Source organism: Delphinapterus leucas, chromosome 14 (genome assembly GCF_059928025.1).
Source record: "Delphinapterus leucas isolate spDelLeu-1000000601 "Yukka" chromosome 14, BTC_Dleu_Yukka2, whole genome shotgun sequence".
In the NCBI taxonomy this organism is placed as follows: domain Eukaryota; kingdom Metazoa; phylum Chordata; class Mammalia; order Artiodactyla; family Monodontidae; genus Delphinapterus; species Delphinapterus leucas.
In genome coordinates, this window is record NC_143142.1 from 62,138,667 (window position 1) to 62,155,626 (window position 16,960).

A 16,960-nucleotide genomic window follows, 5' to 3' on the forward strand; every position below is an offset into this window, starting at 1 on the left:
ACATAAGATGTGGCAATGCTGAACCAATATAACCTCACAGCAACAATCAACTATAACACAAGAGCAGCTCCCCATGCTGGACCAGGCATGAGCTTACCCAGTGATCACTGTCCCACTCAACCTGTTTCACTTCTCCAGGTTACCTGCCTGGCCCCTGTGGGCATATGACACTGTGACTCCTGCACTCAATTACTATGGGCTAAGACAGGGTCAGGGTGGGTAAAAGGAGCAGACTCCAGACCTCAATGGCATCACAGGAATAGCAGCTCCACTGAAAACTCCCCAGGCTCCTGCAAGCTTTACGATACACTAGTCAATATACCTGTACAGACAGCTGCTCCTCCCTGAAGTGCCACAGGCGACTTCTGGCATTTTGGCAATCAGACGTCAGAGCACGGAGCTCAGCTTCAGCCAGCAGCAGCTGCTTCCTACAGCGCGAGTAGTTCGAAAGCAACTCACAAAATTCATGCCTGTCCTGATGAGCCATGCTGTCAAATTCTTCCAAATATGACTCAACATTTTCCAGCCATGAACCAGGCTCAAAGACTTTTAGCTGTTCTTCAGTAAATGGTACTATTTCTGGTTGAGATGGGAGCTCCGGGTAGAGCCGCTCATTACGAAGCAAGGGTTTCACTGCCACCAAAGCCGGTATATCCCCAGCAGTTTCAGCTGGCAACTGGGGATACAGTTTTTTCACTCTAGGTGGCTGGAAAATGTCTTTGGCTTCACAAGAACTCTGCAAGCCAACATTCTGTAGCACCTCTGAAGAAAGACCCAAGGCTTCTTGGTCTTCTCTCCTATTCTGAGTATCTCTGACCTTCAAATTTTCCACTTCCTGCTGAATATAAGAAACATTAGATTGCAGTGTGCTTTCCAAAGGTCCACATTGTACCAGTTTATCTTCCTCCATTTCTGTAGTGTTCTCGGGGGGTTCTACTTTGGTTCCGACATTGCCTCCAGGATCGACCTTCGGCTTGACTGCATCATCCCCAGCACAGGCTCTGATCTCCTCTCCCTCCTTCAGACTCTCTGTTTTACATGTCAGGGACTCTTCATTGCTTAGAGTTAAGGAAGTGAGTGGTACATCAAACATTTCACTCTCGTTTTGTCGACTAGCATCATTCTGGGGCTGGGAATCGGTTAACTCCTTTAGATGGTCTCCTTGGAATTCACAAGGTGGGGTAGGGATTTCCAGCTCTCTGGAGGTTTTTGGAAGGGAGACTTCATCAGACTCTTCCCTCTGAAGGGTTTCATATTTCTTCTTTTCCTAAAAACAAGATTTATAATGTGAAATAATTTATAATATAACAATAACTGATGCTTTCAACATGAGGAATTTTTAAATTGTATAAAAAATCTAAGTTCACTTCATAAGTAGTGTGTTCCATATTTCATATTATTCAATTTTGAGAATGCTGAATTTGGGAGATTCACTAGTCTAATCCCTACAGAGGAAGACATGAGAATAAGCAACAAATTATGATTCAAGAATGGAGAAGGAAAGTCTTAATTAGGCTGTTCTCCATTCTGCTAGAGGTTAAGTAAGAGAGAACAGTCTCCAAGTATCTTAGGCTTCAACAGGTTTGCATCCTGACAAACATATCTATTCAAATTTCCGGCAGAAAAAGTCAGGACAACTTGAGCAATGAAATAACTATAGTACTGGATTATAACCTCAGAATAAAATCAACATCCATGAGTCCATACTCACATAACCAAAGAGATAAACATATATATATGTTATATGTATCTTTCTTTCCTTAATGGACAAGAAGTGGCACTCTTCCTTACAAAAGTCCAATTAATAAATGTAGATGGAATGAGAAAAACAGAAAATCACGATTAGAACACCATGGTAATAACTGCCACAGGCAAGAGGCAAGATCTACTAAGTAATGAAAGTGAGTGAAAATTTAAGCAGAAGCAGAATATTGTATAGTCTCAAAGTATCCCCTAAATATTTAGTAATTACAAAGGGAAAAATCGTTAAGTCTCAGTGGAGAATCCTGGCAGTCAACACCTTAACCAAGTGATCAGGGTTACTATAACCAGTAATACATCCCCATACGATGTTCTGAGAAGGCTTATCCCCTCTTCAGTACCCTTTCTAATAATGTATAACCTCAATCTAAGCATGAGAAAACACCAGACGAAAACCAAAATTAAGGGAAAGTCTACAAAATAACTGAAGTGTTATGATCATCAAAGAAAAGACAAGACTGAGGAACTATCAAAAGACTGGAGAAAACTATTAGAGACATGATAACTGAATGCAATGTAGGATCCTGGATTGGACACTGGAACAGAAAAAGGACATTAGCAAGAAAACTGGTGAAATTCAAAAAAGTTCTATATTTTAGTTAATAACATTGTACCAATGTTAATTTGTTGGTTGTGATAAATGTTCTACAACATAGAATTTACAGTTACATAACACAAGAAGATGCTGGATGAAAGGCATATGGAACTCTCTGTATTATATCTGCAACTTATTAAATCCAAAATTAATTCCAAAAAAAACAAAAAACAGTTAACCATTTAAAAAATAAGATAAAATAAATTATGGTTTTTTAATGAAGTATCTCTGGCATTAACACACAAACTAGACACACAGGAAAGAAGCCTGGATAAAATATGGAAATATTTATTATTTATTTAAATAAAATTGTTACATCCAAAGAAACTAAAAAATGACTGACTCTCTCAAATACTTCCCTCATTATAAATTTTTCTTTTTTTTAATGTGGGGTGTTTTTTGGCTATGTTGGGTCTTCGTTGCTTCACGCAGGCTTTCTCTAGTTGCTGCGAGCGGGGGCTACTCTTCGCTGTGGTGCAAGGGCTTCTCATTGTGGTGGCTTCTCTTGTTGAGAAGCACAGGCTCTAGGCGCGCAGGCTTCAGTAGTTACAGCACGCGGGCTCAGTAGTTGTGTTTCGCAGGCTCTAGAGTGCAGACTCAGCAGTTGTGGCGCACAGGCTTAGTTGCTCCACGGCCTGTGGGATCTTCCCGGACCAGGGCTCGAACCCGTGTCCCCTGCATTGGCAGGCGGATTCTTAACCACTGTGCCACCAGGGAAGCCCCCACTGTGAAATTTTAAGGAAGGCAAAATCATGGTTACAAAGTTATCAGTGATTTTGGATTATGTTGTCCAGCAAACGTCCAGCCAAAAAAAGCTGACAAGTAAATAGCCAAAAAAGTAAAACATTTATATGCACCTAATATTAGGAAGAAAAGACGAATGTTTTTGAAATGGAATTTGAGCTCAGCTTGCTGGTAATGAACTACCAAATGTTTACAAATGGTGGTGATGCAAGAAGCAACGTGTCCCTCCAAAATTACTTTAATCTGCACCGCAGATATCAGATTCCGAGAACAGCCACACAATGCATACAAACCACTTTGTCAAACTGCCTAAAATCATGAATACCAGGAAAGCATTACATGAGTACTTATAAGAAAATGAAAAAGCGGGTCCAATTACACTGCAATGATGTTTAGCACACTAGCTATAATAAACAGGTTTGCCAGATTGAGAGGTCAGAAAAAAGAAAATTAGGAGAGGGAGGCCAATGGTTACTACAGTGGGAGAAATACTGGTGTACTGTTCAGGGCAGAGGCCAAATTTTAGTGAGCTGAACAATCAAGAAATGAAACTAAGAAAGCAATTTCATTTATAATGAACAGAGGACAAAATACTTAGGGATAAGCTTAACAAAAGAGGTGTAAAATTTATACTCTGAATATTACAAAACAAAATTTGAAAGAAATTAAAGACGAATAAGTGAAAACACACTCCATTTTCATGGATCAGATCACAATATTGTTAATATGGCAATACTCCTCAAATTGATATACAAATTCAACACCATCTCTATCAAAATCCCCGCTGCCTTTTTTGCAGAAAATGACAAGCTGATCCTTAACCTCATAAGGAAATGCAAGGAACCCAGAATAGATGAAACAATCTTGAAAAAGAAGAACAAAGTTGGAGATTTCACGCTTTGCAATTTCAGAATCTACTACAAAATTACAATAATAAAGACAGTGTGGTTCTAGCACATGGACAAACAGATCAATGAAACAGAACTGAGAATCCAGAAATAAACTCTTTTTTTTTATCAACATTTTTTATTTCTTGTCTTTTTTTTTTCAAGTTGTTGGGAGCTTTTTATTTATTTTTTTAATGTCTTTATTGGAGTATAATTGCTTTACAATGTTGTGTTAGTTTCTGCTGTATGACAAAGTGAATCAGCTATATGTATACGTATATCCCCATATCTCCTCCCTCTTGCGTCTCCCTCCCACCCTCCCTATCCCACCCCTCTAGGTGGTCACAAAGCACCAAGCTGATCTCCCTGTGCTATGTGGCTGCTTCCCACTAGCTATCTATTTTACATTTGGTAGTGTATATATGTCCATGCCACTCTCTCACTTCGTCCCAGCTTACCTTTCCCCTGCCCCGTATCCACAAGTCCATTCTCTACATCACCGTCTTTATTCCTGTCCTGCCCCTAGGTTCTTCTTTTTTTTTTTAACATCTTTATTGGAGTATAATTGCTTTACAATGGTGTGTTAGTTTCTGCTTTATCATGTACCACAATGTTCACGGCAGCTCTATTTACAATAGCCAGGACATGGAAGCAACCTAAGTGTCCATCAACAGATGAATGGATAAAGAAGATGTGATACATATATACAATGGAATATTACTCAGCCATAAAAAAAACGAAATTGAGTTATTTGTAGTGAGGTGGATGGCCCTCTTAGAGTCTGTACATACAGAGTGAAGTAAGTCAGAAAGAGAAAAACAAATACTGTATGCTAACACATATATATGGAATCTAAAAAGACCAAAAAAATGGTCATAAAGAACCTAGGGACAAGATGGGAATAAAGACGCAGACCTACTAGAGAATGGACTTGAGGATGTGGGGAGGGGGAAGGGTAAGCTGGCATAAAGTGAGAGAGTGGCATGGACATATATACACTACCAAATGTAAAACAGATAGCTAGTGGGAAGCAGCCGCATAGCACAGGGAGATCAGCTTGGTGCTTTGTGACCACCTAGAGGGGTGGGATAGGGAGGGCGGGAGGGAGGGAGATACAAGGGGGAAGAGATATGGGGATCTATGTATATGTATAACTGATTCGCTTTGTTATAAAGCAGAAATAAACTCTTATGTTTAAGGTCAACTGATTTTCAACAAGGATGCCATGACAATTCAATGGGGAAAGAACAGCCTTCAACAAATGGTGCTAAACAACTGGATATCCAAAGAATAAAATTGTACCCCTATCTTATATACAAAAATTAACAAAAAGGATCATAGACCTAACATAAGATCTAAACCTTTTAAACTTTTCAAAAAAAAAACACAGGAGTAAATCTTAGTGACCTTGGGTTAGGCAAAGCCTTGTTAGACATGACACCGAAAGCACAGCAACAAAAGAAAAAAAGTAGATAAATTGGACTTCATAAAAATTTTAAGATTTTGTGCTGAAAATCAAAATATGAAGAAAATGGAAAGACAACCCCACAGAATGGAAGAAAATGTCTTCACATCAATTATTATATAAGGGGCTTATATACAGAATAAAAAAAAAGAACTCTTGTAACTCAAGAATAAAAAGATGAACAATCCAATTTAAAAATGGGCAAAGGATCTGAACAGACATTTCTCCAAAGATAATACAAATGGCACATAAAAAGATGCTTAACGTTATGAGTCATCACAGAAATGCAAATCAAAATCACCATGAGGTAACACATCACACCCGCTAAAACTACTAAAGTCAGATAATAGTAAGTGTTGACAAGGATGTAGAAAAATTAGTATCCTCAAACACTGCTGGTGGGAAGCTAACATGATGCTTCTCTATGCAAAAGAGTTTGGCATTCTGAACCATGGTGATGGTGACACAATCTTGGATCATACCAAAAACCACTGTATTACACATTTTAAATAAGTATAGTGTGTGAATTATAGCTCAATAAAGCTGTTAGATGAAAAGATGGAAGATTTTAAAAACTCAGAGAGTTGAGAAATAAATGAAAAGTAAGGAAGCAGAGATGGGAATGTGAAATAGAGGGAGAAAATTTTAGTTGTCTTTTCTTAAACTGTAAGAGACCTCTGGGGGTGTTAAATGTTAACTGGAAGAGAAGATAGGGAGCTGGAAGTAGGCCAAGGTGGGCCACAAGATCAAGGGCACAGTAAATAAACACACCTCCTGCAACCCACAAGCCACTTCAGGCTTCCTCTCCAGCCTGTCCCTCGGGAGTTTTTAACTTCCCTTTGCCAAGGGAAGTTGTTGCCCAACTCTGACCCCACCGAACCACTTCCTCTTTCCCTACTCCATGACTGCCCTTGCAATTTCAAATTCTTCCCCTCAACTAAACAAAATGAAGTCTCCAGCTGCTACTATCAAACTTGCAGGCCCACATCCAGCAGATCTACCTTCCTGGGAATAATCACAACCATAACAGCAAGAGATAATATGGTTAGATAATCAATTAAAGAATTTTTTAAACCTTCCTAATGCTCCCAGAGAAGAACACATAAGACTCTGGGTTTTATTTCCCTTGGGGGTGGAACTCAGTGCTTCTCTGTTTAATTCTCCACCTGTGTTGTTACAGAAGTTAGGTCCAAAGAGGAATTAACCTGGGGTTGCCCCAGGAAAGGAGGTGGGGGAAAGGAGAGGAAAGCTGGTAATTTGATTCAAAGAATGGACTGGCCAGATCAGAGAAGGAAGGCAGAAGGAAAGGATGAACAACTGTGAGACACACAACTGTTTGAGAGGGTAGCAAAGGCCTGCCCCTGCCCCTCACAGATCCCTGGATAGGACAGGATGTCTGGGGTGCATATGCGGAGGGAGAAGGGGTTCACTGTGTTCATCACCAACGCCATGGCCTCTAAGCAGTGGTGAGCTCCCTGTGGCTCAATTCACTTCTCCAAAGCACAGAATAGGGGAGCAGGTCCTGAAAGGTCTCCTAGCCTCCAGCCTCTGCCCTACCACCAATTCATCCCAAACACCACTATAAGACTGGTTTCCCTAAAACACTACCCTGAACACCACAAAAACAATCACAGCTCTCCACTTAATGAAAGTCTGACTCTTAGCTTCGGCACTCAGCACCTTTGATGACTCAGTTATGATCCTGTCCCAAGACAAAATCTTCAATGACCACATCAACCCTTCCACAGCACATGCTTTACTCTGAACTCTGCGGTGTGTACTTGCCATCTGGCCCTGGTCACGTGCTACCACATATGGTTATTTACCTTTATGTTGTGTCCCCCAAATGACCACAGAGATCTTGAGACCAGAGAATATATCTTATGCCTTTTTGGATCTGATCTGCCTCTGATTTTCAACACTTTGTTCAATAAACATTTCTTGAAACAATAATGATGACTTATAGTTCACAAGAATTCACTGAGTACCAACTGTGTGCTGAGCTCCTAGGTACTTGCATCCTAAAATGAAGAAATTATTGAATTATCCAACAAATGTGCTCTGGCACATTCAGAAATTTATTTTTATATGCCTCACAGAAAGCAAACGGACTATCCAATGAATTCAGAGAAAACTGAACTTTTATGCCAAAATCTGAATCAAATTTTACACTTAAGATACAAAATTTCATTTAAAAACAAAAAAGAAAGCCAACTTCCAATTACTTTGCCTACTTGAGTTAACCAGAGATAAAGATTAGAACCTACTGTATATATAACAATCATTACAGATCACAAAATAAAATTCAAACAGAACTCCACATGTATCAAGCTGTGTGTGCAAAAATTAGTGCTTACATAATTTTATTTTAACCAAAAGACATGTTTCTTACAACTGAAAATGGCCTAGAGATTAACATTTCTTTATTTTTGATCTCTACATAAGTTACGTACAGGTAGAGAACCAATTTTAAAATAATTCCACAGGAGAAAAAATAATCAAGAAGTTATACAGAAACAGAAGAGCTGTTAATAAACACAGAAAGACTTACTTAACCATACATTACAGTAAATATGCCCGACAGTGTTGGTGTATGTGTGGGGAAAAAACCTAAAGAGCACATAACAAACTGCTACCAACAGTTATCTCCAAGAGATGGAATTCAGGGCATTTCATTTCTGTGTTGTATACTTCTCTCTCTCTCTGTGTATATACTCATACATACACACTTTTTTTAAGCAATGAGCACTTTTGTAATCAGAAAAAAAGTTTGTTTTTTTAAGTTCTGGAAAATAAATGGTCACTTTCCATTCATCACTTGCAGTTCTTCCTCTTTAAACTGTACTAAGTAAAAATATTACAACTCCTTTCCATCCTTAAAAATATTAATGAGCTACTTCTTCATAAATGATAAAGGTTCAGTTTTACACACTACATAGAATATTTTTGTGGGATTACTTATTTTTTTTCATTATTCTGTAAGTATTTATTAGGTAACTACTACTGTATGTTAGGCATAGTTCTAGTACATGGGGTACATGAAGTGAACCAAACAGGCAAAGCTCCTTGGCCATGGGATTACTTTAAATGCAGGGTCTGTTTATCATGAATGTCTGTATCCATGGCACTTAGCGCAATGCCTGGCACAGAATAGATAAAAAGGGGCTGGACACATGAGTCCAACTGTCAGCTCAAGAGCTCTCAGGGCAATTTTACCCACTCTCCTTGGGATGTACAAGAATGCTTTACAAGTAAAAAGGAGAAGGATGGGGATTATACACTTTGCTGAGAATACAACATCTCCTCCTGGCTGCCACTTCTTTTGTGTTCCTCTTAGCAATCTTGCTTCACGTATCAGCAGCACTTTCCATGCTTGATCTCTTCCTCTTCCTTTCATAGGCTTTTTTCTCTCAGCTTCTAGGACCCCAAACATATCCTACCTCACCGGTCACTCCTCACGCTCCTTTGTTGATTCCTGCGCCTCTCCCCGCAAAACTGGAGTGCCCTTGGGTCCTGTTTTTGTCACCTGTTTACACTACACTCGCTCCTAAGGTAACCTAGTTCAGTCTCTGGTTTTAAATAACTACCTATATGCTGATGACCCCAAATCTTTTATCTCTCCCAAACTCTAGATCCACATATCCAATCCATTTGGATGTCTGACACACATTTATTTCAAAATTAGCATGTCCTAAACTGAACTCCTGATCTGCCTCCAAAAGTTGTCCTACTCACTGCCTCCTCCCTCTCAGAGTCACCCCTGACTGTTTTCTCATATCCCAACCAAACCACCAACAAATAGTCTTGGCTAGATCTTCACCACCTCTGCTTTACAACTCTGGTCCAGGCCACCATCCCCTCCTGCCTGGATCACAGCAAAAATCTCTTAGAAGGTCTCTCTGCTTGTACTCTTGCTCCCTTACAGTCTGTTCTCAACAAAGCAAGCACAGTGACCCTTTAAAATTACTTAGATCATATCACACCTCGGCTTGAAACCCTGAGGTGATTCCATATTTCACTCAAAGTACAAATCCTTACAATGGCCTATAAGGCCCTACACGACCTGGCCTTGTGTCACCTTCCTGACTTCAAATACTCTCCCAAATACTCTCCCCTCACGCACTCCACCCTAAGGACACTGCTACTGCCTTAAAGCATTTGCCCCAGGTGTTCCCAAGATCCAAATGGCTAACTCCCTCACCTCTTTCATGTCTTTACTTAAATTTCACCTTCAGTAAGGACTACCTTGACTGCCTATATAAAAATCACAACCCGGACTTCCTGGTGGCACAGTGGTTAAGAATCCACCTGCCAATGCAGGGGACACGGGTTCGAGCCCTGGCCCGGGAAGATCCCATATGCTGCGGAGCAACTAAGCCCGTGCACCCCAACTACTGAGCCTGTGCTCTAGAGCCCGCGAGGCACAACTACTGAAGCCTGCGCGCCTAGAGCCCGTGCTCCGCAACAAGAGAAGCCACTGCAATGAGAAGCCCATGCACCACAACGAAGAGTAGCCCCCACTCGCCACAACTAGAGAAAGCCCGCGCGCAGCAACAAAGACCCAACACAGCCAAAAATAAATAAATTAAATAAATAAATAAATAAATAAATAAATAAACTTATTTAAAAAAACAACTCACAACCCATCCTAATCACCAGTACTCAGCTCCTTACCCTGTTCCTCTTTTCCTTTTTCCAGAGCACTTGTCATCTTCTAATATACTATACATTTTATTTATTTTTTTATGGAGTTTTCTGTTTGTCTTCTCCTTCTAGAATGCAAGCTACGTTAAGGCCAGGTTTTTTTGTTTTTGTTTTTGTTTTTTTTCCTCTGTTTACATCCCAAGTTCTTAGAACAGTTTCTGGGACATAGTGGGTGATCGATGAGCGTTTATTCAACAAATAAATGGATCTTAGGAGGCACAACAGGAGCTAAATAATATAGAACATCCCCCAACTTCACTCCTATAATCACTCATGGGAAGGAGGGACTAAGAGGTAGAAATCATCTAGGCCAAGAAGCAAGAGGCGATGGGGATTTAAAGGTCTCTGTTTCTGTTATCAGTTTTCTGGGACACATCTCAGTCTATCCTTAGCAATTACAATATGCTCTTACTATTAATGAGTTGTCGGCATTCACAATTTAGTATTAACTGCAAAAAAACTTTCCACGACTATAAAATATATTGCTTCTGCAGAGTAAATCCAATCTAAAAATCTACTGTTCTTAACCTATAATCTACCATGATCAATGAAGTCAGGGTCCTCCAAGGTGGGTGAAACTAATCAGGACTATCTCTTAGGTAGCAAGTGATAAGCACCAGATAACCACCAACTAGCAATGTGAGCTCATCTTCCAAATGATTAACATTAAGGAATATAGGTCAGCTGCTGGGTCAAACTATCGAAAGGCAAAATCACATGACATTCCTCACTTCCTGAAATGAGCCTTGGAACTACTTTATGGTTCCACTAACAGTAACCAAATTATACCACAATGGTAAAGGTTTCATTAATGTAGGACTTCATGATCATAAGCAAACCATAACCAGCACTAAGTAATAAATCTATTTACTCTAAGAGAAGAATCAATTTTCTAAACTGACAAGTATGAGGGCCTTGCTGATGTCATGGATTTTTTCCATTTGTTTTCTCATACTATTTAGAGGAAATTTACCAGAGTAAATTCTTCTGAGTGACAAAGCTTGGAAATATTCTTCAATACTGGTATTTTTTCCTTCATTCAACAAACATTAGCAAATGCCTACAAGGGCTGTAAAGGGTATTAGGAAAAAGACAGGTCCCTCCCTCACTGAGTTCACAGTCTAAGGGAGAAGAGAGACGTTACCAAACTAACTGCAAGTGAGATGAGTGACACAAAGGGGTGCAGAGCGCTACTGGTGGGGGCTGGGGGCGGTGGCAATGTGGGTGATGAGAGCGATGAGGTTTAAGCAGAGACCTCACGAATGAGCAGGTGAAGAGGGACAGGAAGAGGTGTCAGCGCAGAGTAAAGAGCATGAGAAAAGGCCCTAAAGCAGGAAAGGACATATACAGTTGAGAATCAAAAGAGATAGTAGTGAAGACCAGAGGCTGAGGAGAAAGACAGAATCCAGACAGTTTAGGGCCTTGAGTCCATACTTTGGAATCTTGGACTCTGGGCAATGGGAAATCTTTGAAAGGTCTTAAATAGGAGAGCAATCATTTTGGGGGTTTGTTTATAAAAATATCAATCCAGCTTCAGTTTAGAGAATGGGTAGCAAGAATGAACTTGGAAAGGCCATTTTAGCAAAAATCCAAGAAATCTTCCTTGGAGGACGGTTGAGTTAGTCAGGATGGAGAGCAATGGGCAGAATCAAGACAATAGTTACAAAATACAATTGGCAAGCCTTAGTGACTGACTAGATTTGAAAGGTGACTAAAAGTATGTCAAAGATTTCTGGTTTGATCAAATACCTCTGGAATTAAGGCCTCTTTATAAATTTTAAAAGATAAAAAATAAATTTATGTTTGTGTAGGGAGGTTGCCCACAATGTGTCAATAAAATGAGCAACTGGGGACTTCCCTGGTGGCGCAGTGGTAAAGAATCCACCTTACAATACAGGGGATGCGGGTTCCATGCCTGGTCAAGGAACTAAGATCCCACATGCCACGGGGCAACTAAGCCCATGCACCACAACTACTGAGCTCGCAGGCCTCAACTAGAGCCCACGCGCCCTGGAGCCTGTGCACCACAACCACAACTAGAAGAGAGAAAACCCACATGCCACAACTAGAGAGAAGCCTGCACGCCACAACGAAAAGATCCCACACGCCTCAGCAAAGATCCCACGTGTCGCAACTAAGACCTGACACAGCCAAAAAATAAATAAATAAATCTTTAAAAAAATAAAATGAGCAATTGGTTTTTTTGTTGTTGTTGTTGTTGTTTGGTTTTTTTACGGTACGCGGGCCTCTCCCGTTGTGGAGCACAGGCTCTGGACGCGCAGGCTCAACGGCCATGGCTCACGGGCCCAGCCACTCTGCTGCATGTGGGATCTTCCCGGACCGGGGCACGAACTCGTGTCCCCTGCATCAGCAGGCAGACTCTCAGCCACTGCGCCACCAGGGAAGCCCGAGCAATTGGTTTTTCATGATAGATTTAAGTTGATTTTTAATTTTAGAAAATCTGTTCTAAACAAAATAACAGAGAATCCTCTTAACTGACCATTTTAAAGTATTTATAACGTTCTAGCTATAGATACACATAGATATGTAGAACAATTATTAAACTACTGGACTGAGAATTAAGATTTTGGGCTTTAACTTGAGTCTCTTACTAACTGCATGACTTCTGGCTTACCATTTAACTTACCTAGGCTTTAGTTTCATCATTCATTTTGAAAAAAAAAACCCTACAGATTGAGAATTAAGATTCTGCTCTCTACAGATGGATGTTTACATGTTATACACTACTATATTCTAGGTTCAGGGACCTTATGCATGGCTGACCAATGGCTTTTTACTTCCTCCTCTATTTAGATAGTCCTTTACCAGCCCAATACAATGCAAAATTACTTCTCTTAAAAACGTTTCTGAAATTAGTAGCAAAATGGCTTTCTCCCCAGAGTAATTCCTCACAGACCTGGGTACACTGATGCACATAACTCCACTACAGTTTTTTTTTAAAGGCATCATAATGAAAGGGATCTACATAAGTCATTTACAGCTTATTAAATATGGTAGCTTTGAACACCAGTCTCCTGCTAAAATCTTGTTCTCATGAGAAAATCCTATTTTCGTATCACTTTTAAGTTACACCTGCTCTGGAACATCACCTACTTGTAGGAAAGGAAATTTCCTGTATTTTTAATACCACCTTCATTATTTCCTTAATATAAATTCAGTTTCAGGTAAGCCAAAATTATATATGTCCAGCTATCCACGGGCAGCATTTAATCTGTTCACTGTAAAATAAACGTCATTTCAGAAAACATATGGGTACGAAATGAAAGCCCAGACTGCGCCTGCAAACAAGACAAATCAACTTTAAATCACACCAATACCACACGTTAGTATAATCCAGGAAACCCAGAAAATTCAGATCTGTCCCTGCTGTATGAGTCCCGCTCTGGTTTAATTTCTGGTCATTCGTGCCCCATCATAAACAACCAGGATAATGAGAAATAAACAGCAGCAGCACCGCTGTGATCTTGAATTTTTAAACTGAAAAGGCACATCACTACAGCCTACTTTCTGTCTCTATCTGTAAAGCTCTTCCAAAGGATACATTCTTGAGTGGAGGAGGGGTCCCTTCCCTCTTTATGGGAAGAGGGACTGAAAATGTTCACAGATTATAAAGGAGAAAAGGAGAGTTAAAGATGAGACTGGGAAGAGAAAAGCTGCTTCACGATAGGAATCTAGACCCGGGTGAGGAAAGTCAAGAAAGGAGCAGAAAAGGAAGAGCCTAGTGAGGTCACAGGAGGAAAAAGAAAAAAAAAAGGCTCCTGACAAAGTCCGGCAGAGAAACGTGAAGGAGGCACAGAAGAACAAGTCTGGTGTCAATGGGTGGGGGGATCAAATACGGGGAGGTGGGGACAGAGGATGAGAGGGGCTCAGGGGACGGGCAGAGTGGGCTGGAGAGGCCGAAGAGAAGGAAAAAAGACAGCGCACCTGCCAGGGCCTGGCGAGGATGGGATGGGCGGGTTCCCTCACCTTGGTTTTAGTCCGGCTGGCCTTGGCCTTGGCCCTGGCCCGGCGCGGGGGCCTCACCGCCTCGGCCATAGACCCTGCGATGTCAACGTCGCCACTTGTTTTTGTCAAAACTCTGCGCTTTCCACAACCTGCCCAGTTCCGGCCTCCAGGCTGTCACGTGATCGAATCTCCACCACTCCCGGGGGAGGGGCGGCAACTCGGAGCCTCTACCGGCAGCAAAGTAGGACAAACCACTCCGGGAGCCCTTTTCACTGGAGGATGGGGGCCCCGCCCCCTTACGTCCAGGCCCCACCCCCTGACCCGGCAAGCGCGCCTGGCTCCGGCCACGCTCGCCAATGGCTTGGTGTCGTCTTGGGTCCCGGCGTTACTTCCCGAACTGAGATCACGTCCTTCTCGCTGGCTCCGCCTAGCCGCACTCGGTCTAGGCTCCGGGAGGGCTCGCACACCTCACCCACGTTGACTTAAAGGAGTCCGGGGAGTGTGCTTCCCTTAGATAACCAGGAGCTGTCAACCTAAATCTCTGTTTTGCACTCGAGAGCTTTGATGCCTATCCAGTTGTGCGCTTCAGTTTCATCCTGTGTAAAGGGGAAAGATGATACTTGCCTTTTCCAGTATAATGAAGATTAAATGGACTAATCGTCAAAGGTGCCTGGTAGCCGCGAGCGTATCTGTAAATGGTAGTTATTTTCATACTGTCCAAATTCCCAGGCAGCAAAGAGACATCTGCGCCCAAGAGGGCAGACAAAAAAGCAAAAAGACAAGACCCATAAAAGTATTTTTCATGTAGATTTTACACACCTTCATTTAAAAATTCCAGATGTGAAAACTTGGCTCCATCTCCCTTTCCCAGCTCTACAATTTTTTTTCCAAAGCGCTTAGTACCTCTTAAAATACTATTATGATTTGCTTTTATGTTTGTGTCTGTCAACCTGGCTAGAATGTAAGATCCTTAAGGGCAGGGGTCTTTGTTTTGTTCCCTGAGGCATCCCAAGAGCCTTCTAGAACACTAGCCTGTAAGTGGTAGGCTCAATAAATTTTTGATGAATCAAATGTATGTGAGTTTTGTCTGATGGTGGGATAAAATAGTTGAGATGGAGGGGGGCCAGTGGGGAGACTATCCAAGAATAAGGCATGAAAAATGGAAAGGACTTCAGAGATGGAGTCTTCACAGTATCTTATTTATGAGCTAACTGAGCATATAAAATACAGTTGTAGGGAGGAAGGGAGACGTAAGAGGGAAGAGATATGGGAGCATATGTATATGTATAACTGATTCACTTTGTTATAAAGCAGAAACTAACACACCATTGTAAAGCAATTATACTCCAATAAAGATGTAAAAAAATAAAAATAAAAGAATATATGGTAAAAATGATGCAAGGGAGACATAGCCCTGGGGAAATAACTGCATTCTGGAAGTCTCAATTATGGGTAGGCATATATTTATATTCTTCAATCTTAGGGAAATAAGATAATTGCAGAAAACTACTTCTTTCTAAAAATCTCCTGTATCCTTATGTATAGATGTCTTATAGCGTTCATACAATATATTTTTAACTGATGATGTCTATAATCATGCTTCTTTCATGAATGCACCTATAACTCCAATTCTGACACTGCTCAAAATAAAGGTTTGTCATTATTTAAAGCTCACAAAGTGCATACCCACAGAATTGCATGATTTAGTTTAGAAGTACATTTAACTTCCCCCCAAAAGGCCATTTTGATGGCATTATGTTGATATCAATTAGCGTTTCAGGGGGTGAGGAAATGATACCTTTAATCTCTATTCCTAAAAAGTCAGTCAGTGACCTAGACTGATGGAGGTTTGAGAAGATTGGCTTGTAGATATCATAAAATCTTTTATCAGAGATAAAAATCCAGAAAAAAAAATACAGTTGTAAGCAAATAGGGTAGGGGCATCCCCCAGAGAAAGAGAACCAGGCATGGCTTACTTGACATAAGAGAGCCATTTTATTTTTTTAAACTTTTATATCAACTTCTTTTTTTTGCAGGGGGCGGGGGCGGGTGAGAGGGTAACTTAATCAGCATTATACTTTATTCATGTTTTTTAGAGAAGCCATTTTAGGCCTAACCCATTTTGTAATGTAAGCCTGGCCACAGTGCTTGCCTTTGAACAGGTCTCAGTAGTAATGATCTAAGGGAACAAAAGAACAAAGGACTGTTACCAGGCAAGAAAAGTAACAATAGTAACAATAGCACAGATAACAAATCAGCTGTAAAGACTCCTAGTTCTGTTTCAAAGGTAAAGATTAGCCTGAAGCACTTTCTTCAGCTGTTTTGCAGAATTTAAACACCCCCCAACCCGGGCCCCAGCGCTCAACCACCAGATCAACTGGAACCTAAGTGATGATGATGTTGACCTTTTCTGACCCTTCTGACTTCAGTCACCTAAAGCTTGGAATCTGTTTACTTTTGCCCCAATTTAATGTTGAATTCTCCTCTTCTCAAGCCCCTTCATGAATATCCCTTAGCTTAAAATTTCCCCAGTTTTGCTGTTTGGGAAGACACTGCTTTGAGAAAGTTCCCCAGTGTTCTCCTTACTGGCTGCAAGTAATAAATCCTTCTGTCTCCCGATCTCTGGCTTGGTTGTGTCTTTTGGCTCAACACCCACCAAGAGGCAAACCCAGTTTTCCAGTAACACAGTTTCACGTATTTTGATCCCAAATCCTCAACAACAACAAAATAGTTATCCAGCTACTCAGGTTACTGAACCAAACTTGGGTCTGCTCACCCAACACACAGCAAAGCCAATCTACTGACACCCAGTTGTGGTGAAGGTAGGTACAGTGTTTA

At 40.9% G+C, this 16,960-nt stretch overlaps 1 protein-coding gene across 7 annotated transcripts in view; it reads right to left on the reverse strand.

Annotated features, from left to right (window-relative positions):
* The window catches only part of EPG5 (ectopic P-granules 5 autophagy tethering factor), a 126,390-nt gene extending 112,056 nt beyond the window's left edge, over positions 1-14,334 (reverse strand). For 6 of the 7 annotated variants that reach the window (XM_089895110.1, XM_089895109.1, XM_089895107.1 and 3 more), the window contains exons 1-2: positions 14,102-14,334; positions 323-1,267 (exon numbers count right to left, since the gene is read on the reverse strand). In XM_089895110.1, coding sequence (XP_089751236.1) covers positions 323-1,267; positions 14,102-14,212 — 1,056 coding nt within the window. In that variant the 5' untranslated portion in view covers positions 14,213-14,334. The remainder of the gene's footprint in view (positions 1-322; positions 1,268-14,101) is intronic. The other variant, XM_022561821.2, reaches the window with a different exon arrangement.
* Between the last annotated feature and the right edge of the window lie 2,626 nt (positions 14,335-16,960).